This window comes from Ascaphus truei, chromosome 4 (assembly GCF_040206685.1).
Source record: "Ascaphus truei isolate aAscTru1 chromosome 4, aAscTru1.hap1, whole genome shotgun sequence".
Taxonomy (NCBI): Eukaryota; Metazoa; Chordata; class Amphibia; order Anura; family Ascaphidae; genus Ascaphus; species Ascaphus truei.
Window position 1 is genome coordinate 352062382 of NC_134486.1, and position 27560 is coordinate 352089941.

Consider the following 27560-nt stretch of genomic DNA (forward strand, 5'->3'; position numbering starts at 1 on the left):
TGTAAAATCATGATGTATTTTTAACATACAGTATTCATACCCCAGACCTACGGTAGTCCCCGGTGGGCTCAATGGGTGTCCGCAGGCCCAACAGTGCACCAGAGGGGGGTGCCCACAGGGTCTGGGGGTCTCTGGGTGGTCCCCGCTAGGTGCCATGGACCTCCAGGTAGTCCCCACGGGTCACCATGGGCCCACAATAGGGTCCACCGGTGGGCCCACGGGTGCCTGGGGGTCCCCGGGTCAGCCCCACAGGTGTTTGACGGCCCTCGGGTTGTTCCTGCGGGTCTGAGGGGCCCCCACAACTTTGGGCCCCCCTGTTCTTCCCCACAGGTGTCCCCCGTGGGTCCGCAGGTGGTACCCGTGAGCATCCGAGGGTCCTCAGATGGTCTCCATAGATCCCCGCAGACCTACGGTACCAACTCTGTATGTAAAAACATAAAACATGGGCCTACATTTCAATACCCCCCCTCCCCCCCGCCCAAACACATACAGTAATGGGCAAAATAACTATTATCCAGATTTGGATAATAGATTATTTGCCCATTATTAAACACAACATTAGCCAGCATAAATAAAGTAAATAAATACAGTTCTACTTACCAGAGCAATATGCTGGCCATCCTCCTCACGATACAGCAGGTCCTGTCCTCCGTTAGCAGACAGCATACATACATAATAAATGCATTCTAATGGCCCCTAACCCCTTAATCACCTTAGCGGTTAATAACTGCTATAGTAATTAAGGGGTTAACCCACCCTGCCCCGCTACTCACCCAGGAGGCCTAAGCACCCACCCCGAACCCACTATACCCACCCTGTACCCCTTTAGTAGTGTAGTGGTACATCAAACCAATATAATAATATGGGCATGATAAGCCACTATAGCACTCAATGGGCACCCTAATCAAAATACATTAATGCACAAAACACACAATAATAAAACATAACAAAACTCCAAAAAAACACAATTCACTAAATAAAAACACTAGCCAGCTAATGCATTTAATACATGCAATAACCAGATCAACAATGAATGAATTAAAACATTAACCAATCAATGCACTAAATTAATAAAACAACTCAGAATTGTTTAAAACAGTAATTAAACCAATTACTAAAACAACTTGAAATTAATTTTAAGAGTAACCAATCAAAACAATTAATTAATAAAACAGCAATTAATTAATAGAAACATTAACCTACCAAGAAATTAATTATTTAAAAATATTTGAAACACAACCATTAAACGCATTAGTCAACACAAGACATTAATTAAAATCAAAAATCAATTGCAAACATTTTATTTAAATAAAGCAACAAAATATCAAAGTATGATATCCACATATTAAAGTGACATCGTAAAAATCAAAATCAATACAAAGCCAGAAAAGCCCCGAAAATATTGTCCTAATAATGTATTGATCTGTACCCTAAAGTGGTATAAAGTGGATTAAAAACATTACAGATCCAATGTTAAAACCTGTAATAAAAATACATTTACAAACATACAATATTTTACTTACCATTAGAAGCGCTGGCCCTCCAACTCCAGGGGAAACAGGAAGATCACGTACCTCGAAGGTCTCAAACAGCATCCGATGCCATCCGCCATGAAGATCCGGCTCAGGTACCCAAATCTTCTTTCTTCTTTCTTTAATCAGCTTTTTCTATCTTCATCTGTCACTATTTCTTGATCTTCTTAATCTTCTGTCTTCATCTGTCAATCCAAAAAGCTCCATGGTAGATCCCAACCGATGTCTCGTCGTCTTCTTGGGCTCAAATGAGGTGTCACGGCCTTAAATAGGGCTTGTGACGTCACATTTGAGTGGGAACTGGTTTAACAGCCACTGATTGGCTGTTAAAACCATGTACCGACTTAATTCTTTTTTAATGACGTCACTTAAAAGGAATGATGCCGGCCAATCAGAATGACTGTGCTTCATTTCCCTTTAAGATAACGTCACTAAATCCAAGATGGCCGGCGTCCCTTGGTATATCAGACAATCATATCGTGGGAATCAATTCCCCAATCTGATTGGTTGTTGTATACCATGTGACAGAGTCATTTTAGGTCAAGTATGTAACGTCATCCAAAGGGAGTCACATGGTATACAACAACCAATCAGATTGGGGAATTGGTTCCCACGATCTGATTTGCTGAAATACCAAGATGAGACTCCAGAGGAGGCCAGGAGCTCGACCTTGAGGATTGGTCAGATATCTGGGAAACTGCTTCAAAATCTTCAATCAGTACTGTACCACAATATAAGATTTTTTTTTTTTTTTACAAAATATGTACCCTTGGTACCATACTCTAGAAAGGTTACACAAAAATGTATCCATTTTGCTCTCAGTTATGCTGAAGAGGCTGTAACTACGTTGGCTTAATTTCCCAAATCTTATGTGATGATCATGTCTCAAAATTATTCTTGTCTGAAACAAAATGTTTGATGTAATTTCATGTCATCAATATCACTATTTCTAGAGATACTTGAATAGTTTTGCTGGGCAATCCCCTCCCAAATACTGACACTGACACAAACACGTTTAAATGAATCACCCATATATGTAGTGTAGTTCAAATGTGTGATTGCTACTGTAACAACTGGGGAAAAAACTAACCCCCCACTATCTAGTAAATGAAAAGCATATTTTGGGATGTAATTACGATAGAAAAATGCATAGCTTAAGAATTTAGCATATACATTCCAAAGGGTATAAACAGTTTGGGCAGTCCATTGCTACTGATTAAACCAACCTTTACAGCTACACTATGTTACAACACTTCCCATTACTAAGCCTTTATTATTTCGAAGCTGCAGGCATCAGCCCATGTTAACTACATTTATTTAAATTTTCCTGCAGCAAATTCAAAAGTAAGGGTAGCAAACAAAATCAGATAATAGGAAAGGAAATCCCTGCCCCAGAGAGCTTACAATCTAATTGGTATGTTGGGAGACTTAGGCTGCGTCCCCCGTGCCGCGGACAGCACTCATGCTTGCAATTTGTGACGTCACCAACTCTGCAAGCATGAGCGTTGGAATGTCCTGCAACCTTTCCGGCAAGCGCAAGCGGGGGGTGTTGTCTAAACAGTGACTGGTGCTGATTGACGGAGGAGGTCATGTGACCCCTCAGCACGTCTCAAAGTCAATTTAATCTGTCTCGGCAAGCGCCCAGCGCCTGCGAGCGTACGTGCACGCTCACGGGTGTGCGCGCCGCGTGAGCATAGCCAGACAGATTTAAATTGATTGTGCTGACTGCGTCGAGCGCCAAGCGCGGTCAGTGGCAGCATGGACGCAGCCTTAAAGAGACAACAGGAGAGGGAATAAGTGCAGTCGGTTGCAGAGCTTGGAAATGATCATTGGTAGGAACAAATGTGGGTGTGGGTCAGTAGCCATGAATCCAGGCTTAATTTAAAAAAGTGTGTCATTTATGTTTGACTTATAGGTGGGAGAGAAGGTGCTTGGGATATACAGTGTGAGGGAGTTCCACAACAAAGGAGCAGCAAGGAAAAATGATTCAAAGCAAGATATAATGCAATTAACTTGTTATATTTCAATTTAACATTCAGATGGTTGTATATTTATTTGTTGTTTATTCGTACTGTAAATTAAACTGTAGGTCTCACATGCATTATCAAATTTTTGATGTATAACACTCACTTAAAGTACTTTCAACAAAATTAGAATGAAATAAAAAGTGGTAATTGTTGCATGATTTGCGACCTTGGATGAAAACTTCACTCAACTCTATAAAAATTCACCTAATGGGAGGCATTAAAACTAGGATAGAAAAGGTCTCTAGGATAGAAAAGGTCTCTCGTGAGTGCAATATACAACCTGTGTGTCTCTAGTAAACATAGATTTACACCACTGTATTGTTCTGCTCCATCTTTCTGAACCTATTTGGAACAATCTTCCTGTGTTTTCATTAGAAACACTGATTGTTACTTCTATTGTGCACGATATACTGTACCATATACTCACCGTGGGCATAGTATTAGTCACATTCTCTCTGACCTACTCTATATAAAAGAGCTGTACTATGTAGTGGTATATTCCCTCTATTTTATGAACTTCGGAGTCTTTGTGCACCTCAACATCGACTCAAAGAATATCTACAGATATACTGTAGTGCCCACGGTTATTCTAACACAAACCAGTGGCAATCGCCAAAAAGACCCAGGTACACCCAGGTACATGCTGGATACATGCCTTAAACTTGCCTTAAACTAGACACAGCATTTCTGCATTGATTAATGGCCTTTTTCACTTGAGAAAGACCTACTAAGGTCAAAACGGTCGTGGTGTATGGCGCAATAAAATTTGTACTTTTGAAAATCCGTGGAGCGCTGGATCCCTCTATTTATTCAAGACTGGATGATTGTTACAGGTATCCCTTGAACCAGCAGCACCGGTAATAGTATTATGTATATGACTTATGGTGTGCAGCATATAATTGTAATTTTTGATTATTGGCCAATCAGATTAACAGCGGGGGTCCCTGGCAGTCCCATTCAAACTGAATGGGACTGCCAGGGACCCCTGCTGTGTTAATCCTATGGGTCATTAGTCAATGCAGAAATGCCTTAAACTTGCCTTAAACTAGCTAGGTTACACCCAGCACATACCCAGAATGTAATCGGGCTAGTTTAAGGCAAGCTTTAGAATAATCGTGGTCTCGTCTGTAGCAAGACTTACTGTTTGTGTTGCTGCTGCACACTGGCCCACAACCGTGATGGTAGCAGTCTGGATGGAATAAAGCTGCGGGGAGACCAATTCGGAAACATGGATCCACTGAAAAGGAATCGTGGCAGACACTGTCCCTAGTACAGTGGCTGTTTGCTTTTTTTCGGCTACGGTGCTGAAGACAGTAAGTCTTGCTATATCTGTAAAATGGTGAGGAATAAATAGAATATATAAAACAAGACGAAGACTGTAACCTTTAGAATGGTCTGATTTGGTTGTCAAGAGGGAGAGCTGTGGTAGGAGTGAATCCCAGTGGCCGGAACCATGAGGCAAATGTGTAAACAGGTCATATGCGCAGGTCAGAGGCAGTCAGCGAAGAGGAGTCTTCGGAGTCACCAGCAGAGGTCAGAAGCAGGCAGTGAAGAGGAATCGTTGGAGTCACTAGAAGAGGTTAGCGGCAGGAACAGGACTGGAACACGAGAACCGGACTGGGACACGATGACAAGGCTGAGACATGGGAATGGGGATGGGACATGGGAACAGGGCTGAGACACGGGAATAGGGCTGAGATACAAGAATAGCAAAATAGCAACAAGCAGGAACCGGTGCAGAAGGAACCAATATACACAGGCATCTGGCTGCAGGAACAGAAAGCTTATAAAGGTAGCCTGAGAGGATCTGATTTCTGAGTGAAGGACTGCAGAGGGGGATCCCAGTAAAGACATGAGCAGTAACATTCCCAGTGGAGATGTCGTGGAACTTCAGACCAGGACAAGTCAGGATAAACCTGGCACTGGTATGTTAATGGACTCTAGCACACAAAAAGACTGTATTCAGGTACAAGATACATCAAGGCACTCATGCTCATTTTTTAGGGGATGATAGTACTAACCACTTCCATTTCCATCATCTGGGGGCAGTCATGTGATAGCTGCTAAAACAATCCCATGACCGCAAATGCCGGAGTTCTGCTGGCATTCTAGTTCCACCAGACCTCAGGCACTGTAAAGGTTAACCAAGAAGCCAATTCATTTTGTAGTCAATTAATTTGTCCTTCTGTTAGTTTTAAGACACACAAAACATTTCTGTATTAAACTTTCATGAATTCTGGGATTAAATAGGGTTTTGTTCCACATGATATATTTAGATTCTATTTTGTTAATGCAATTTATAAAATGTTATGTTATTTCATTTAATAATATCTTGATTTATAATCTGCTACTTTGTACATCACTAATCCAGAGTATTTTAATCATTATTTGAAATAGTCTATTTTTGTCTGCATCGCACCAGCATATTTGTAAAACTGAGGATGCCTGTGGATTTTACATTAAGATCTGACTTTTAATTACTGCTTCACAAATAAATGGCCATTTTTTTTTTAATAAGGACTCACTATGGGTCTAAAATATAATGTTAAGCCAAGCTACTATTACAGCCAAAATAAATATTACATTATTCCATTTTTTTTTTTAAATCGTGTAGTCGTTTAAAATATAATGTTTTTCATAAGTTGATTAGTCACATGCAATGTCTTTTACATGCTACTACAATGTAATTATTAGACATTATTTTTAAATAATTTGGTTATGTAGGGATAATTAAAGTTACTGTACATTGTTGACCAGAGCATATTAAGGTAAGTAACTCTTAATTTATATTTACACCTATTTTCATTTTGCAGCTATCAATGATAAACAATATAGATTATTACTTCTCAATAATTTGAAGAATGCAATACCACAAACACCTTTTTTGTGGGTTAAGGGAGGCAACATTGGGAGGAGTGGCTCAGTGAGTTAAGACACTGACTGTAAACAATGGCACTGAGTTGAACGAGGGGAATGAGGGGAACCTCATACAGTACAGACTGTGTCTGTAAAATTGCTATGTGCTGTGTACCACACACTATACAGTACTGTGATTGTGAAGTGCTTTTAGTCCAATTGGGAGAAAAGTGCTAATTGAAATAAAATTATTATTATGTAGCACACTTCCCTCCTCCCCCCTCCCCCTATGGAAGATGTGGTGGCTACGGTGTGTTAGGTGTGATACCTGTGGCTCACAGAAGGCCTGAACCTCTGCCGCTGGGAGCTTGGGGTGTACCTGATTCATCGGGTGACAGCGCCTCCACCTGCGCAGGATCCCAACGCGCTGGGATAATCCTCTTACAGGCACAATACTAGTAATGCATGCACACAAATATATGCTAACAACCTTTACTGCACACAATATTAGTGGTACCCTGTACCACAAAATAATATAAACCCCGACCTGATACCAACAGTGAGTGTCCCAAGAGTACATTGAGTGCCAGGCACCAATTCCCTGATGTCCCTTCCCAAGGTCAAGGCCGACCCTAAGTGTTGGAGATAGCGCTATCCCATGGAGTGTTAGTGCACTTGGTTAGGTAGCTGCCCTGGCTCCAGAACCCGGGTATTTCAGAATAACAAGGAGCATCCGTCCGTTATCGTTCGCGATGGTGTCCGCCTCCGCATGGGGGTGAATTCTGACGTGGATAATATCACCTTACCGTCTTTACCACGTAACTGGTCTGGTCCCAGTATCTTTCATTTGTGTTCTTAATGCTTATTTGACAACCTTGACCATTGTTCCTTATTCTTTTCAAGATTATTAGTACCGTACATAAATTATTCAAAATATAACTAGAAGCCATGTAATGCATTCACATTTTTTTTCTTTTATTGCCACATTTCTTAATATAACTTTCATCTGAGGATAATTTTTCCCTTTGCAAATTTATTAATTACAGTACATCAGCACATGTATGCCCACTTTGCAGTTTAGACAGCAGTAGTACTGTGGAAAATATTCAAGTCCAAAATATATATATATATCAAATAAAAAAAAAGATCACTTGTGAGCACATTCACATGGAGAGAGAGACAGAGAGAGAGAGAGAGAGAGAGAGAGAGAGAGAGAGAGAGAGTGTATTACTACAGTATATAAGCCGTTCCCACTCAATTTACCTAAAATAGGAGCCCAGTAAGCTCATATAAACCCCCAATGTATATATGTAGATATATAGAGATAAGTGAAGATATATATATATATATATATATATATATATATATATATATATATATATATATATATATATATATATATATATATATATACTGTATATATATAAATATATATATATATATATATATATATATATCTAAGAAGAAAAAATATAAGATGCGCAAAACTGATTTAAAATAGTGTTGCAATGATGTGTATGAGTGCAGCCACAATGTAATGGGTGTACACCACCCCAAAGAAAATACAAAGTACAAAAAAAAACAATGTAGCAGAAATAACAGGCACATCAGTAAAATGCTTTCAGATCGCTGTATCAAAGGGGCTGATAATCTCAGGAACCGCTCACTCCATCTGTGTGCTCAGACGCAGAAGCTTCACTGCTCAGCTGTAATCAGCAGTTGCGTGGGTCCTCTGATGGTGACGCCACTCCCCTAAACAGGGATAGCAGGCAATTTGTGAAATAATTCACCACCAGCCGAAATTCTCCTGCACCAGATCGTCCATCACAGTTCCAATAAAGGGAATGTATGTAGTGTATGTAGATGGATTCCCACAGTGTATTGAAGGGCTGGAGGGCTGGAACGTTCTTTCGAATCGACACAGTCAATCTGTCCTGGATAGCGCAGCCACCGGTCTACTCCGCGTGTGATCCGGCCACAATCACGCGCTGCGTGATGACGTAGTGTCGCTTACGTGTAACACTCCCTGATGCGTTTCGTCGCACTCGGGCGACTTTCTCAAAGGGGTTGTACATAGGAAGCTTGAAATGGGTTGCTAGGTGACTGTATATATATATGTATGTATTTCACTGTGTATTGTTTTCATATTGGAAGTAACTCAGGGCTTTCTTTATGTTTTGTTTTTTGTAGTATACAGTGACACGCTCAGTAGCACTCCTTTTGACATATATATATCTCATAGTTACCAGCCCAAAGACCAGTAAAGGAGACAGCACACTGCATGATGTAATCCTGAAACAATCGTTTCTGGACTACCTCATGCAGTGTACTGTCTCCTTTACTGGTCTTTGGGCTGGTAACTATGCTGTTTGGATTTTTAGGGGACAAGCATCTGCTTTATGCTTTACATTAGTGTACACATGAGGAAGCTGTTTCATACAGCGAAACGCGTAGAGCCGACTAGCAGCACAGCTGAATCACAGTCTGGGTAGCTGCTTCATCCCTGAAGGCGCAGAGTCGACACTGCGATCCTGCCGTCCCTTCCTCTATCCGCTCCAGCCGGAAGTCGTCAGTCCAAGGCCCGGACGTGACGTCAGACGCTCTCCACCAACGACCGGACGAGGGGGCACCCTCGTGGAGGGACATTGAAGGGGCTGCAGTTGTAACATCTCGAGTGCTGACCCACTGCCTCAAGTAAAACCTTACGTGATCCTGATCTCATGCTATATTGTGAGTACATGTCTTATGTGCTTTTAAACATAAAGTTTGGTGTTTTTTCTGGTCAATACTATGGTTTCTCCCTGTTTCTGCATGAATTTGACTGCACATATTTGACTGCGAGTTGAAATCTCCACGAACACATCACCTAGTCCATTACCAGTGTTTGCTGCTGTAACATCTACCTGTCACTGCGAGTTGGAGTCCCCACGAACCATCTCTTATCACTTGCTGTTTTTTACCTTACTTGTTGTAAGTAGGCATTCCTTTAGAGCCAAGTTTCTCATTGCTGCACATTTTTTGGTTAACTTCCTGCACTATTATTATCACCCTTTTTTTCGTTTTGGGTGTTCCTGATGCCATCGCTCCCTTCCTACCCTGGATCCAAATTACATTAGTGTGCTGACTGGCTTCGTGTGGATTATATATATATATATATATATATATATATATATATATATTTATATACAGTATATATATATATATATATATATACAGTGGTCGACAAATCACCAAAAAATCTACTCGCCACACAAAAAAATCTACTCGACACCTAGTACCAAACATGTGCTGCTTGGGCCAATAGGAGCTCGCCACGATGTTAAATCCACTCGCCCGGGGCGAGCAAATGTATAGGTTTGTCGAACACTGTATATATATATATATATATATATATATATATATATATATATATATATTGTGGTAATTTTGGGGGTTTATATTAGCTTACTGAGTATCTGTGTGTTTATCAACTTTGCCCAGCTGGTCTCAGCTGTTTTGGAGGTTAGTGGCCCCTCCTCCCCAAGTTTTAAGCTCGCCCCTCCCCACTTTCCATATGTACAGGTCTTTTCGTGCAGTTGTTTGTGACAGATCCAATGCAGATCATTCTTCCTGTAATTATAGAGGTAAATAAGAATTGTAATCAATTGAGTCTTTAACAGAGGTGTGTGTCTTTTCATGTGCATTACTGTTACTTAAATCCTCTATGTTGTGAACTTTCTCTTGTTTTAATCAACATCTTATCTCTAAAACACAGAACAATACAAATATTTTTTATGTTAAACCATGTGAATATAGAAATATAATTATTTGTAATGTTAAGTGCATGTGGCATACCATAGCCTCACTGGCCATCAACAAAGATGTTCACTGTGATATCTGACGGAAAGATACAGAAATTGCAAAAGAAAAAGAAAACACACACCCGGGATCTCATTTCATAGGCTTCCCGCGGGCTAGCTCGTGGTACAGTAAATAATTTCTTCCCATAGGTGGAACCTTGCACCATGCCTCGATTTAAGGAACAATAAGTCTTTGTATTGTATTCTTCACAAAGAATACAGTACAGGAAATTATAATAATACAATAAGTGCAGCAAAATCAGACAATAGGAAAGGAAATCCCTGCCCCGAAGAGCTTACAGTCTAAGAGATATGATGGGAGGCTTACAGAGGCAGCAGGTGAGGGAATAAGTGCTGAAGATGGCAGTGCTTGGTCACTGAGTGTGGGACAGTAACCATGAGTGCAGGCTATTGGGATGCTGAATTTGTGGGGCAAGTTTTAAGGTTAGTCAGTATTAAAATGAGGGGGTTAACATAATTTACAGGGGAAGAGGTGGCAGGGAGGCATGGGTGTGATCAGGTGTGTATGTCTGGCTTCTGGCTTAGGGGAGATCCCCAGCAGCAGGAAAGAGTAGATAGGGGGTGTGAATAGAGAATTTGTGTGGATGTTTTTTTTTTAGGGGTAAAGACGTTGTTGGGAGAGAGGTGTATAAATAATGGTGCAGTGGGGAGTGGGGATGTTGGAGAGAACAGAGACATTCACAAAGGAGTGAGGAAACAGAAACGTCAATAGGGAGGGCAAAGTGAGATGCAGGAGGAGAGACTTCCCAGGTACTTGAGGATAGAAAGATACAAATAATCAGTACTTGCTACATCTGTGTAATATTTTTGGGATGCAAAACAACGAGTTGTAATTAATGTTTGCTACTTTTGTCACTGATTTAATCCAATAACTATTTCATTAGAAAAAATATATATATTTCATGCGTATTTCCTTAAAAAACCTCCTTCAAAAGAAAATCCTTATTCGTGCAAAGATACAGTGAATCGGGATAAACAAATGTGCTTATGAAAATGATATCATATATTGAAACCTACTGTATAATAAAATATAATATAAGATATTCATCAATAAAAGTGTTCAAACCTGTACCTTGTAAAATGTTCAGGAAAATGTCCCAAAATGATTCAAGACAGATCTTCCTAGCAAATTCAAATTGTGCTCTATAAATAAGTGTATGTTCTTCTTTTCGGGACCTAAACAATAACATCAAACAGAAGCATATACCAATGTGATGCCAATATTGACTAGTTAAATGATGCCTAGTGATAAGGAAATGCACTCACAAACAGACAGACAGCACATAGATAGTAATTAATGCTTGCCACCCCGATTGGTCCCAAATCTCGCACTCAGCTGCTCCCTTTCCAGGTTCCATAGAGTGGTCATAAACCACAAATTTGAGGAGCTTGAAATGTAGCCAGTTATCTGATTTCTTTTTTCAATGTAGTCACTTCTGCCTGACATAGAATAACTATGTAATAACTTTGTAAGTGCACTATAATCCTACAAACATATATGCTAAGATCTTTTTTGTTAAATATTATTTTTTATAATATGTGCTATACTTTCATTTTGATCTAATGTACATTGATCTGCTATTCTTTGCATATTTACTATCTTGTTCTGTTGGATTATCACATTTGCTATATAGATTTAATATCATTTTTCTCACAGCAGGTTTTTCATACTTTTTGTACCTGTACTAGTATGTGTCAAGGGCATACAGATATTTGTATGCATTGGACTCATTTTCCAGACAAATTTATTCATTACTTAAGCTTTTTTTTTATCCTTAAAAATAGAATAAGGTTAAAGCAACATTAGCAATATAAAGGATAAATTACCTTGACAACTTGAGGCTACTAGAATTGCACGAGTTTCAAAACCTGCCGATAAGTGGCTTATCGCGGCTCACTTGGCGATGTGTTTTGGACGAGAGCAAAAATGGCGAAAAAATGCATTCGCCGCCCACTTATCGAGGCTTTCTGAATCGCTGCAGGCATTTTTAGCCGATAACAGCTAAAAAGCCTTGATAAGTGGTTATGATGGCTACTAGGTTAGGCCCCATAGAGTTTGTTCTTCCATGTATCAGAAAATAACAGGATACATTAATTAGTAATGATGGTACTGGATATTTCATATACAGTATCACAAAATGTCATGCTACACTGGTACAGTAACTGACAACAGCAGTATTTCATCATGCACTACATATGTAACATTGTAGAAGTACTGTACTTCTAGACAAATTGTGCTTTATTAAAACTGTGAATACATTTTTAACTTGTGGGTGACAAATGCTGGGTCAAGTAAAATAAGTGAATATTGCAGATTTAAAAATACATAAAATGTCGGAATTTATCAGTCTACCAGTTTCAAAACTGATACAAAATCAGCACTATATTTAAAAAAAAAAAACAGTTAATACGGGAAATATTTCACTTGTTTTGTAGCAGAGAGGCTTTATTAAATGTGCTGTCAGTTTTACAGAGTTATTTCTATAAACAATTGTACTACAAAATTGTAAAAATAAATAACTTGTTTAGTGTTATTTAAACTTAGACAATCAAGAGGTAATTCAAATACACTATAGAAGCGACAAGTCAGTGTTTTTTTTCCGGACAATCAAAGTGTAATTGGCCACTTTGGCACATTTTGAATTACCCCTCCAAATGTAATACACAATTTAGGAAACATCTACAGATGTAGCCTGACTCAGCATCACCAGAGCCATGTGAAATTTATTTATTTTTGCTGATGTGGGGAATGTAAATCCAGGAATCAGATTCTCGTCGCTGCTTCGTTTTTAGCTTGAGATTGCAGTGATGTAGAGCAGGATGTAGAGTTTAGTTTCCTGCATAGTAATCTTTCTGTGATTTAAACCAGAATCCTCATCAGGCTTTTCTTGTGTCTGACCTGTGAATTTAAATCTCACCATCATCATTGTCCACAGTAACAATCTCGTATGTGGTTATTAATTTCATACTTGGAACTTCTTGAAGGATATCAAAACTTGTGATGCTGATATGGGTATTTTGTGCTATAATAGTCAAGAATATATTTGTGTATTTATAAATGTTTGGTGAGGGTATTACTGTGTTTAGAAAAAACTAGGGTATGACCCCCAAATATCGAGGCCACTAACCAGGCACTATGGAGTGCGTTTAAAGACAGAAGGTTGGACGCCCATTATTTAGTAATATAGGTATAAAAATGAATGTGGGGTACCTCCGATACTAACATGGGGAGGGGGTATTGGAACACCGGTAGAGGTACACGGGGACACCTCCCGGGGGGCGCCCCCTAGTAAATCACAGCCCGGCTACCATAAACCTCACCTGTCTCCCCTGTGTACCGCGTGGAGGTCCCTAGGAAAAGCCGTCCCTGTTTGCAGCTCACAGCTTGATCCGGAGACTCTGCAATGGAGGGATCCCGCTGTGGATGGCGTCTGCGTGCTCCAACCGGATGTGACGTCACAAGTAGAAGAGAAAAAATGCTCCCGAGGTTCACAGCACCTTCACTCAGCCAACGTATGGTGTAAAAAACTTTATTAGTAACCAGCACAGTACAGCATGATCACTCTGACGCGTTTCGTCCTATCCCGGACTTTTTCAAAGAGTGCCGTTCATACAAACATGTCCCTGTTCATATAGGGGGTGAGTCAGATCAACAACCAATCAAAATAAAGGTCAATTTAACCTGCACCTGATCAATCAGGAATAGGCTATAATCTAGTGATTGCTCTCATTACCAAACCCACGACATGGGGGGACATGCACAAATACAAAAATACAAAAATGCATACATATATGAACAAAATAAATAAAAACAGCCTAATGCTGTATAAGGTTAAAAACATAGAAATGAGTGTACTACAACTGCTGGTATTCAATTAATCTATCAATTGATATTACATTAACTATTCATTTACTCTGGTTGAAAGGTGGATATAGTCATAACCTTCATAAAGATAATGAAATATATTCTGTGAACACAGATAATTTATGTATTTGTCAGAACATCTCTATATGCAAAGTGGGTAATTTATCATTATATATATAACACAATATATATTAGTACGATATTAGGGCATATTTCAACACAATGTAGCACACCTTGAACACCCCTCCACAAAGGGCCATTATCCCACCAAGAAGTGCTTAAGCTCCCAGTCTTGGTTGATTCCGGCCGGATGGAGTGTGTTCAAGGTGTACACCCAATACATTTCCTGTTTGTTCAAGACACCTTCCCTGTATCCTCCCCTAGCATGACATGGTATATGCTCAATTGCAGTGAATGAAAAATTATTTATACCTCCTTCAGGGCATCTAGAAAAATGTCTAGGGACAGGGTGTGTAGTGTCCTTTCTTTTAATAAGTCTTACATGCTCTGCAATGCGAGTTTTAACTGATCTAATTGTGCGTCCTACGTACATTTTATTACAGCCGCATCTTAAAAGATATATGGTGAAAGCCGTATTACAATTTAGAAACTCCTTTATGTAATGTTTTTTTCCATTGGACTCAACATATTTAGTACTATGAGCATACTTACACATAGAACAATTTCCACATGCAAAGAAGCCCTTAGGGATCCCTTTAACTCTGACAGACTCTGACTGAAAGTGGCTAGGTGCAAGATGTGATGCTATGGTTTTAGCTTTCCGGAATGTGAATCTTGGCCCATTTTTTATATATTCTACAATATCCCTGTCCAATGACAGTATGGTGACATTGTGTCAGGTATTTCTATGATGCCATGAGATAGACAAGTGGGTGTTTTGTGGTATACTTGGCTTAGCCAGCTGGCTGTGTTACTGGCAATGCTGAACTGATGCTGCAGTGCTCTTCTATTACAGCTGATTGCACTGTGGATGGTGTGGAGTGGTGGTAACAATAGATGTTAATTTTGCACATTAATATACTGTAGCTAATATAGCTGTAAACACATCTAAGTACTGCGCAACATATGTGTATTGATGACCACCAACCAACAATGTTCCTAACTATGTGGGGCTCAAGTTGATCACACAGATTATAACACAGCTAACAATTTGTGATGTTAATATAATATATAGTTAATCACTAAGAGGAGTTATTTAGTGATACAATATCTAACTTACAGTATAGCTAACTCAATATGAGTAATATCTATCCTACTATATGCATAGTGATCCTATTTTTTCGGTTATTAGTTGGATCATAAACTATTGGAAGATATAATTATATACAATTGGTATTTAAAATCTAGATACAAATAGTATCTAATTGCAGTCTCTCACATGGGGAATTGTAATCACTTGTAAATAATACACAGCGTCATGGATTTACTTAATAAAACGTTATTGTGTTTAATTTAGTGGTACATAGGAGAACTATTATAATATAACATACATCCTCCTTTCTTTGGAATATTGATATTCTTGGGATTATTATATCTCTGTGGTAAAAGAATGTACAGTACTTTGAGTGCAAATTATAGGGATCTTGATGTGGGGATTCTTTCTTCACAATTCAGTTTACGATTTAGGATTGTTTAGCAATATCTTCAAAAAAGGTTAGACATATTTTTAGAAAGGGAAGTAATACAGGGAAATACCAAATAAGTAAACATGGGAACAATGTTGATCCAGTGAGTAATCTGATTGCAATTATTTGAAGTCAGGAATCAATTTATTTTCCCCTTATGAGACAGTTTTGGATGATGTTTCACTGGGGTTTTTTTTAATTTTTTTATTTGCCTTCCTCTTGATCAAAATACTGTAAGTTCAAATTTAGGACAAGTATCTGTCATCTACATTTAGCATAGTTTTAACTTGATGGACATACTCTTTGCCTTTTTTCAACCTCATCTACTATGTAACTATTTAATGCAGGAACATATGTAGCTAAACGATGTATCTCTCTGATAAATTACAGTACAATATGTTACTTTTATATAGTTACATAGTTACAGTAGATGAGGTTGAAAAAAGACGTAGGTCCATCAAGTTCAACCTATGCTAAATTTAGACAATAGATACTTTATCCTATATCTACAGTTACTTATTGATCCAGAGGAAGGCAAACAAAAAAACCCATTAAGGGGAAAAATTCATTCCTTCCTGACTCCAAGAATTGACAATCGGATTAATCCCTGGATCAACATCCTTCCCATGTATACTTATTTGGTATATCCCTGTATACCTTTCCCATCTAAAAAGATGTCCAACCTTTTTTTTAACAAATCTATTGTATCTGCCATCACAGTCTCCATGGGTAATGAATTCCACATTTTAACTGCCCTTACTGTAAAGAACCCTTTCCTTTGTTGCTGGTGAAATTTCCTTACCTCCAACCTTAAGGGATGGCCCCGAGTCCTTTGTACTGCCCGTGGGATGAATAGTTATTTTGAAAGCTCCTTGTATTGTCCCTGAATATATTTGTATATAGTTATCATATCCCCTCTTAGACACCCCTTTCTAATGTAAATAAATCTAATTTAGCTAGCCTCTCCTCATAAGTTAGAATGTCCATCCCTTTTATTAATTTGGTGGCTCTTCTCTGCACTCTCTCTAGTTCCATAATGTCTTTTCTTAGGATTGGTGCCCAAAATTGTACTCCATATTCAAGGTGAGGTCTTACTAATGCTTTGTAAAGGGGCATAATAATGTTTACTTCCCTTCCATCCATTGCCCGTTTGATGCAAGATAAGATCTTGTTTGCCTTTGCAGCTACTGCATGACATTGGGCACTATTGATAAGCCTACTGTCTACAAGCACTCCTAAATCCTTCTCCTTCAAGGATTCTCCCAATATATCTCCATTTAATTTGTAAGTCGCCTTTTTATTCTTGCATCCCAAATGCATAACCTTACATTTACAGTATCTGTATTAAACCTCATCTGCCATTTAGCTGCCCACGTTTCCAGTCTCTCCAAGTCCTTCTGAAGAGAAATTACATCCTGCTCTGATTCTATTATCTTACACAATTTAGTATCATCAGCAAAGATGGAGACTTTGCTCTCGATCCCAACCTCAAGGTCATTAATAAACAAGTTAAAAAGCAGGGGTCCCAGTACCGATCCCTGAGGTACTCCACTCACAACTTTAGCCCAACCTAAAAAAGTTCCATTTATGACAACCCTCTGTTGTCTGTCCTTCAACCAGTTTTCAATCCAGGTGCATATATTATTACTGAGTCCAATTTTCTTTATTTTGTACACCAACCTCTTGTGTGAAACCGTATCAAAAGCCTTAGCAAAATCTAAGTAGACCACATCAACTGCATTAACCTGGTCTAAATTCCTACTTACCTCCTCAAAGAAACAAATAAGGTTAGTTTGGCAAGATCTATCCTTCATAAATCCATGCTGACTATTACTAATAATTTTGTTTTCCATTAGGTATTCCTGAATATTATCCCGTATTAAACCTTCAAGTAGTTTCCCTACTATTGAAGTCAGGCTTACAGGTCTGTTATTTCCCGGTTGTGATCTAGCTCCCTTTTTAAATATAGGCACCACATCTGCTTTACGCCAATCTTGTGGTACTGAGCCTGTGGAAATGGAGTCCTTGAATATTAAATATAATGGTTTTACTATTACTGAGCTTAACTCCTTGAGATCTCTTGGATGTATGCCATCGGGGCCAGGTGCCTTATTTACTTTAATTTTTTCAAGTCGCTTATGAACTTCTTCCTCAGTTAACCAATTGTTCATTAATATGGAGGTTGTGGCTTCCTCCTGCGGCACTACTATTGAACTTGATTCTTCCCTGGTAAACACAGAGGCAAAGAATTTGTTTAATACCTCAGCTTTTTCCTTATCTCCAATAATCTGCCTACCCATCTCACACTGAAAGGGTCCTATATTTTCTTTTCTCATTTTTTTGTTATTAAGGAACTTAAAGAACTTTTTAGGGTTGACCTTACTTTCTATTGCAATCCTTTTTTCATTATCCATTTTTGCTAATTTGATTGCCCTTTTGCAGTTCTGTATGTATAATGCTGTATATTACGCTATATTCTATCTAATATACAGCACAGCAGTGTTTCCTTTTCACTGTGCCTTATAATAAGTAAAAATGCAAGAACACTTGCTGTCAGATACGGGTGAAAACACTACTATTATACAACATGAAGCTATTGTTCATATCACATCTATGACTCTTTACAATGTGTTATGACATAGAAATGTACAACATTTCCCCCTACCTTTTTGAAATATGGTGAAAGTGACCATTTTTGCCAACTTAAAACATTCAAACTTTTAAAGTTTGTAGGGAGAACTACCCCAAAAAAGTCAAAGTCTAAAACAAAGCTCCCTGAAATATAGATGTTATCTCTCTGTCTCTTTTCTTTTAGAAAGTTTGATCTACAGTAACTGTAGGCAAGTTCAGACATCTCTTATGGTAACCAGCGTATTTAATAGAAGCCTTAAAGTCATAATATAGTTATGGCTCAATATTTTTATGCAAGTCATATTTATTAAACCGTGAAAGTGCCAGAGCCATTAAACACCTTCTGGAATGCTTGATCGGAATAGGTAGTTTGGAATTGGAACACATTAAAGTTACAAATCAACCGACTATCAAAGTAAAATATTCACACAGCTACCGTATATTTACTCTGTGAAATATGGTTGATTTCTGGATTATGTTAAAATATTAAAGAATTAAAAAATTAAATTCACATTTTTAATACTGCTGTATTGTTGGAAGTGTATAGCCTGTTTTGGTTTTATGTGTGTGGGTGGCGGGGGCGGGGAGGGAAGGTTTGGGGGGTGCTAGGGACAACAGGCTTATTATGTCTGTATTATCATTTTTAGAGGTTCCATAATTTGGAGAAAAAAAAACCAAACCAAAACATTTGAATTTTGGCTACAGCAGAACAGAAAATATTAAATATGAATCCAAAGCAATGCCCAAAACCAATCCCCCAAATGTTCAGAACAAAACCAAGACAGAGGATGAGACACGCACTCAATATCAAGGGTAATAGAGGTGGGGTACTTAGCTGCCGGTGCGCTGGTCCTTTGGAGCTCCTGTAGTCCCAAATGTTCCAGTACAAAGAAGAAGAAGCAGGCACATGGTCTTACTCAAAAGGAGGTTTAATATGCCATAAAGTCCAATGTTTCGGCAGTCTAATACTGCCTTTCTCAAGGTGAAGGCTACCAAACACAAGAAAACAGTCAAAATATATACCACCCCCGATACTCACCCCTCCCCGTTCTGCCACATAACCAGGACGTTGACGCCCACTTGATTACTTCAAAGCGACCGTGTGGCGCCCCCTGGTGATGTCAGATGTTTAGGTCTAAATCCCTGGCAATACAGCATAGAGCTCTGACATCATCAAGTGGGCGTCAACGTCCTGGTTATGTGGCAGAACGGGGAGGGGTGAGTATCAGGGGAGTGGTATATATTTTGACTGTTTTCTTGTGTTTGGTAGCCTTCACCTTGAGAAAGGCAGTATTTGAGAGACACAATGGCTGGAGGGAGAGTGTGAGAGAGACAATGGGGGGAGGGAGAGACAATGGCTGGAGGGAGAGTGTGAGAGAGACACTGGGGGGAGGGAGAGACAATGGCTGGAGTGAGAGACAATGGCTGGAGGGAGAGTGAGAGACACTGGGGGAGGGAGAGAGTGAGAGACACTGGGGGGAGGGAGGGACACTGGTGGGAGGAACAGACACACAATGGCTGGAGAGAGAGTGTGAGAGACACTGGGGGGAGGGAGAGAGTGAGAGACACTGGGGGGAGTGAGAAAGACTGGGAGAGGGAGAGACTGGGAGACTGTGGAAGAGGGGAGAGAGATCCTAATGTGGTGGGAAGAGAGAGATTAATAATACAGGATAAATGGCTACGCTATTAGACAAATCATAATATTTATTTTTAAGTGATATAATCTGTGTTCTAAATACTTTTTTTGTAGACGCGTGACGGGGGTGTCACAAAGATGGGTTGCCCTCATTGGCTGAACCAGCTCACGTGCGCTGACGTCATGTGATTTTGATTACATCAGGCAGGGGGGGCCCGAGAAATTTCATGGATGAAAAGGGGGGCTCGGCATAAAAAGTTTGCTCACCCCTGGGCTAAGATATAGTGTCGCTCTGTTAAGGTACTATTGGTATTGGGTGTTGTTACAATGTATCCTATAAAGATTGAAAGATACATGTAACATAGGAAAATCTTTGTCTTGAAGCAAAATGTAGCTTAACAGTTCCACACAAGTTATTAATGAGCCCAAGTAGTGGAGAAGTTCTCGCAATCTGTAGTTGGAGGTATGTAATGTGCCGGTACATGTCCCAGTATTGTGATAATAGCAGTTTGGGTATATGGAGATTGGTACCGTAATGAAAGGTAACAGGTGTCACTTAGTGCCTGCTGAAGGGAGGAGTGTTTCTAAAAAAACTCCCCCCTACCACAGCCGCAGTATAACAATCAGTGTATCAGTTAAATGCTACATACTGTATAATACCGTGGTCATAGCGGTTCACAAGTTGAGGTAGCAACCAACATAGGTACTGGTGGCAGCAGCTGGAAGCAGCAGTGTAATGGTTCCCGCGGTCTGCAGTTGGATGTTTCTAATGTATGGGCATATGTCCCAACATTGTGGTAGTAACGGTTCAGGTATTAAGGATAGGTTCTGTGGTGGGAGGAAACCAGTGTCACATTGAGCCTACTAGAGGTAAGAGGGTTTCTAAAGAAACTCCACCCCACCCCCTTCCGCAGCCATACTACAACAGTTTATATCAAGGTTAAATGCTGTCTATAATACCGTGATAGGAATGGTTCTTAGGCATACAGTAGGCAGCAACCGAGGTAGTTTCCAGAGGCAACAGCTGGACGTCATAGACCCCGTGGTAATAACAGTTTGTGGCTCGAGGAGAGGACACAATGCCAGGGGTCCCCAAGGCAGAAATTAATGCACTCAAGCTCTGGAGACCCCCTGCCTCAATATTGTTTTATTAAAATAAAAGCAGCGCGATCACCTGTTAAAGGCGCGCAGGTAGAGTGACTGATTCTGTCTACTCTCAATGTGCATCTCTTCCAGACTGATGCAGCTTGGTAGGATTCACACAATGGGAGTCTCATTCAGAAGCAGGAATGTCCGCTGTGTTAATCCTGATAGGTCATTCCACCCTGCCAAGCACTGTGTCGTGAACGCTTGACTCATGGTCCGCGGTTCAATGGCACATGTCCTGCAGCTGCCGATAGATATGAGATGCTACAGCAGGCCTGCACAAATTGTAAAGTGAGAAGGGCCGAAATGCTAGAAGGAAAACAGATGTGGGCCGCACGGGTAAAACAGCATTCATATTCAAAATTATAAATTTCTTTTATTAAAAGCTTGTCACGGAAGACCAGCACTTTTAACACCTTTATACCTTCTTGGATCAAACCAATAGGCAGGACAACATTGTTGAAAAAATGGGGTTTATTTGGTGAGACCGCAGACGTACAAAAAATGCACAAAACAACATATCTCCCCCAGCACCCCTCATCATCATCTCCTCCAGCACTCTTCATCATCATATCCCCCAGTACCCTTCATCACCTCCCCTAGCACTCCTCAACTCCCCCAGCACCCTTCATCATCATCAAACCCAGCACCTTCTTCATCTCCCCAAGCACTCTTCATCATCTTTCCCAGCACCCTTTAACTTCCCCCCAGCACACTTCATCATCATCTCCCAAAGCACCCTTCATCATCTCCCCCAGCACCCTTCATCATCTCCCCCAGCACCCTTCATCATCTCCCCCAGCACCCATCGTCATCATCTCCCCCAGCACCCTTCGTCATCATCTCCCCCAGCACCCTTCATCATCATCTCCCCCAGCACCCTTCATTATCTCCCCAAACACCCCTCATTATCATCTCCCCCAGCACCCTTCATCATTATCTCCCCCAGCACCCTTCATCATTATCTCCCCCAGCACCCTTCACCTCCTTCAGCACTCTTCATCATCTCCCCCAGTCCTTTTCAGCCTTCCCCCTCATCATCATCAACCACCCCCCCCCCCCATGCCTACCTGATCATGGTGGCGGAAGAAGCGGCGGCAGAAGAAGCAGCGGCGGTGGCAGAAGACGTGGCGGTGGGATCAGCGCTTCAACTTCTGGTGCTGGAGAGGGCTCGGGGGAGGGAGCGCGTCATACCTGTGCTGGAGTGGGCTCGGAGGGGGAGCACATCACACTGCTGTAATGCGCTCCTTCCCTACCAAGGAAGGGAAGGGGGTTGAGGGGGCCATCACACAATTTATGTTGTGCAGGCCTATGCTACAGTATATCTGAAAGCTGCGAGAGTCTTCTTGAAGTTAAAAATTCAAATTGCTGCCTTACTGAAGTGTGCCCTTCAGTACGTCATTCGACATTGTATCAAATGTCACAATTATTTTAGACAAAGAAAAAAATCTGAAATGAAGGGAAAAAAAACCCCTGAAATATGCCACCAATTACGCACCTGAATATTTAATCTTTAATAGTCCTGCTGCTTGCCCACAATGGAAGGAGAAATTTGTCTGACACTAAGCTGCAAAAGGAAGGACACGTGCAAGTTTGTTTACTCCTTTATGTCATGAAAAAAGAGACCAACTTTGATATAAATCCTTCACCTTTGCTGATAGCAGCCACAAAAATACACCAAAAATACAGCAGAGACTGCGACTATTCTAACACAAACCAGTGGCAATCGCCAAAAAGACCCAGGTACACCCAGGTACATGCTGGATACATGCCTAAAACTTGCCTTAAACTAAACCCAGCATTTCTGCATTGATTAATGGCCCATCAGATTAACAGCGGGGGTCCCTGGCAGTCCCATTCAAACTGATTCACATTCACACCCCTGCTGTGTTAATCCTATGGGTCATTAGTCAATGCAGAAATGCCTTATACTTGCCTTAAAGTAGCCAGGTTACACCCAGCACATACCCAGAATGTAAACGGGCTAGTTTAAGGCAAGCTTAGAATACTTGTGGTCTCGTCTGTATGTGTATGATAGAATAGGTTTTATCAAAGTTCTCAGCCTGGTAAAACGTTAGAGACCCAGACTCCCTAAACTATGTTAAATCAGGGCAATTTGATGAGAGATTGCCTAAATCAGGAATGGACTTTATTCTCTCTGAGGTAACGGCGCACTCAAACAACAAATTATATATAAAATGAATGGCCGTACTTGTGCTCATTAGCGTAGGGTTAACTTCATGTTCTCTCAGGATAATATTACATTATCTTCTAATAGTGTGACACTATTTTATGTAGAACCTGGCGTTACTCCCATTCAGGTACTGAAATATATCTTTGATCTATTGCTTTTGCCCTATTTCAGTGTCTCAATTGGAATAATGCCAGGTTTAATGGTCACAATAATGACTTTAATATCATAACAACATTTTTTGGCATTCACATTACTGGAGCTTGATTAGTAAGACATTTTTATGCTGGTGATTTATTTGTATTTCAGTTTCCTTAACAGTAAAGTGCAGCTATACCATTAACATTATGTTAACTGCTATTAATGTAATGTTAAATTTCCTAACAGAGTTTAGTGAGTCTGGGCCTTAGTGCGTTATAAGTAGCCTGTATGATTTAGCACAGCACTGTGGAAGAATACTTGAGGGATAGATTGGTGCTAGAAATTACAGATAAAAGGCTATCAGAAATAATGCATTTAATGGAGAATGTAACCTTTCACAATTTGAAATAGTACATCAGTCTGAGCTGATTAAAACGCAAATCAGGGAGCAGAGGCCATTCGAAAATAAAATACTGAAAGTAACTCAAATCCTAGAATACTAAAAGCAAGAGCAGCTACTACTCAAAAATAAAATACAACTTGCATCTACTGCCAAAACAGAGCAAACAAAAACCCTGATGAATCACTTTTGCCCTTCTATAAATTCTCAAACATTCAAGGTAATCATTTCAACCACTAAATGTGAACATGGAGGCCCTCATATGCTATACCAAGATAGTACAAGAGTTCGAATGGGCTCCATTAAATGCAAACATAATGAACCAACATTATTTATTTATAAAAAAAAAATTAAATACCAGGAAGTAATACATTGAGAGTTACCTCTCGTTTTCAAATATATCCTGGGAACAGAGTTATACAATACATGGTTACATTAAATGAACAGAAGTTATACAGTCAATTCACAGACATTTCAAGCACTGTTAGAGTTGGAAAATTGGGTGCAGGGGATTAAAGGGTTGGGAGTTTCAGAATGAAAGACAGCAATTTTAACACCAACAAACATCAGTGAACAGCTGCAAATGGCTCCCACACTTTGGCTGCCTTTGGGGTACGCAGATGTAGACAAAAGGGGTTCAGATTGAATGAAGCTGTGATTTCAGAGTCCTTTTGTCCTCTGGGGTGTTAGCATTCCAGAGAGTGGGGCTGACGAAACACAGCAGAAAGCAAACACAGAGATTAACCCTTAGCACGCTGGTTATGTGCATAGGGGAGCAGCTCTTGGGGAACCCTATCAGGCGTCAACCTTTGGGGCAATGCAGATGTAGACTGAAGGGGTTCAGATGGAATGCAATTTGAAACCATTGCTTATTTTAAAATATATTCTGAGGCAGTTGTGACAGTTATACCGGAAGAGACCTATTCTCAGCTTCTACTCCACAGACAACTAACCAAACAGGATACCACAATGAGGTAATTTAAATTATATTAAAAAATTCCTTGCTGAAACATACACTGGCGACACACTTTATTCGAGCTCGGCTAGTCCCACGAATTCGGGTATACCCGGGTGTATTGAGGTTTGTGACTGTTTTCTGCCCGAGTGCATTGAGGTATTTTCCAGGCAGGGATTGAAGCATTTTATTCCCGCTGGCTGCAATACTGCACAGTATATATATATATATATATATATATACTGCATTACAATTCATGAATGTATGCCATCTGGTAGACACGCGAAGCATTGCAGCCTATTAAATCCTAATCATTATCATTTAACAGATCAGCCGCCCGTCAGCCAGGCATGAACCCAGGCTGGGAAGGCAAACGCAACGGGGCTTGTCAGAGGTGAGGAGCGGCGCATTCCAGGTATCTGCCAGGTACATTCTGGGTATTTGCTCGAATAAAGTGTGTCGGTGCAGTAATACAGGGACACATAACAATGATGTGTTAAAGTATGGAATTTTGTCAATCTGCTCAGCAGCTGTGTTGGAAACTTGTTGAAATGCATACTGTATCCGTGTCATCACATTTCTGCGCATGCGTGTCCTGATGTTCCTAATTAAATTACTGCACAGTAAGATACAGTACATTTCCTCACGGAGTCGCTAGATACTGTATCTGCTAGACAGTAGTACAGTACTACTGCTGTTAGTGTATCTAAATAGTAGCAAAAACTTTAATTTTCTAGCTTTATACTGTATTTTGTAAATACTGTATTCTGTACAGTATACAGTATCAAATACATTTTTTTTTTTTTTTATAACTTGTGTTTTATTGGTAAAAGCATACAAAATTGTACAATACAAAATATGAACTTAGAATGGCTACTTGTGTACATTGGACATAGATATAGTATTGTAGATCGTTCAGGAATATTGGTGTATATGATAGAATCATATGGCTTTTCGGTCCCTACTCGGCCATATGGTGTATAAGCAAATCATAAAGTAAGAGCAATAATAAAAATAATAATCAGGGTTAAATTACAATAGAGATATGTAATATATATATAAAAAAAAAAAAAAAAAAAAAAAAAAAAACCTCTTGAAGGGAAGCTCCCCTTCCCTTCAAGAGGTTTTTTTTTTTTTTTTTTATATATATATATTACATCTCTCTTTTGTAATTTAACCCTGATTTTTATGGGATGTGGGGAGGGGTTGTGAGAGGGAGGGTGGGGAAAGGAAAGGAGAATCGGTCTTAGAGTTGGTCTTGAGGGCATATAGAAGTTTTATTCCTTCTCCGGCAGTTGTGAATCTGTTTGTCTATGTTGACTCCCCCAGAAGAGAACGCATTTGCTGATATTAATGCCAGATTGTGGTGCTCTCAATCCCCGGGATATTTGTCTGTGCCAACCATGGCGTCCAGACTTTTAGAAAATTGTCGCCAGTGTCGTTAACTAGACTGGTTAACTTATCCATCTGGCAGATGAACCAAATGCGATTTCGAATCTTTGGGATGTTTGGTATATCAGGGTTTTTCCACAATGCTGCGATCTCGCATCTCGTTGCGAGAGCAAAATGTGCTATTAGCTTGGAATTTACTTTTGATAGGCCCGGCAGTGGTCTGTTTAGCAAGAACAGCCACGGGTCAGGGGGGATTGTGAGGTCAAAAACCCTCTGGATCCAATTTCTGATTTCGTCCCAGATCGGGAGTAATTTTGGGCAAGACCACAGCATGTGCAACAAATCTGCTGATCCTCCACACTGCTTGGGGCATAGTGGGGAGGATCCTTGTATATATTTAGATAAATTCAGTGGGGTGAGGTACCACCTCATGAGGACCTTATATGCATTCTCTTTTAGGGTGGTACATATGGAGCTTTTGGCGGAGGCCAAATAGATGGCGCTCCATTCCTCATCTTCTAGGGTTTCCCCTAGGTCTGTTTCCCATTTAGTCCTATATGTAGGGATTTGTTGTTTGGGGTCAGCAGAACCGATTACTTCTCCGTAAATTGTTGATATAAGTCCCTTTGTGTCGGCGTCATTCTGACAGAGCTTTTCGAATTTCGTCAAAGGGGGATATGGGGCAAATTTGTTATAAAATGCTCTGACCTGGAGGTATTTAAAAAATTCAGAGTGAGGTATTTCGTTTTCTAATCTTAATTGATCGAAGGTCTTGATTTTCTGGTTGTCTCCCTCCAGGTCTTTTATTCGTGAATAGCTTTTTTGTTTCCAGATCGGGATACTAGTCCCTGCTATACCGGGTGCGAACGCTGGGTTATACCAAATGTTTAATGCAATTTTAGCAGGAGCTCCCATCCCCGGAGATATGCTGCGAGCGTCCATATCATTAATACATAAACCTGGCAAAGACCCGCTGGACTGTAAAAGTTACAGACCGATCTCCCTAATCAACACAGATATTAAGTTGTATGCTAAATTATTGGCCAACAGATTAGGTCTTATCCTACCCAGACTTATACACCCAGATCAGGTCGGGTTTATCGCAGGGAGACAAGCAGCGGACAACACCCGACGTATTATTGATCTGATAGAATTGGCTAATAAAAATAACACCCAAAGCATGTTGTTAAGTCTGGACGCTGAAAAAGCATTTGATAGGATAGACTGGCCATACCTACAAGAAACGCTCGCAGCATTTGGCTTCGGGGATCAGATGAGTAGG

The 27560-nt window shown here is 40.1% G+C and overlaps 1 protein-coding gene across 1 annotated transcript in view; it reads left to right on the plus strand.

The window, feature by feature from the left end:
* The first annotated feature begins 5411 nt into the window (after positions 1-5411).
* The window catches only part of SNTG2 (syntrophin gamma 2), a 503218-nt gene continuing 481069 nt past the window's right edge, over positions 5412-27560 (plus strand). The window contains exon 1 of the mRNA XM_075595051.1: positions 5412-5484. Within this exon, the coding sequence (XP_075451166.1) occupies positions 5412-5484 (73 nt within the window). The remainder of the gene's footprint in view (positions 5485-27560) is intronic.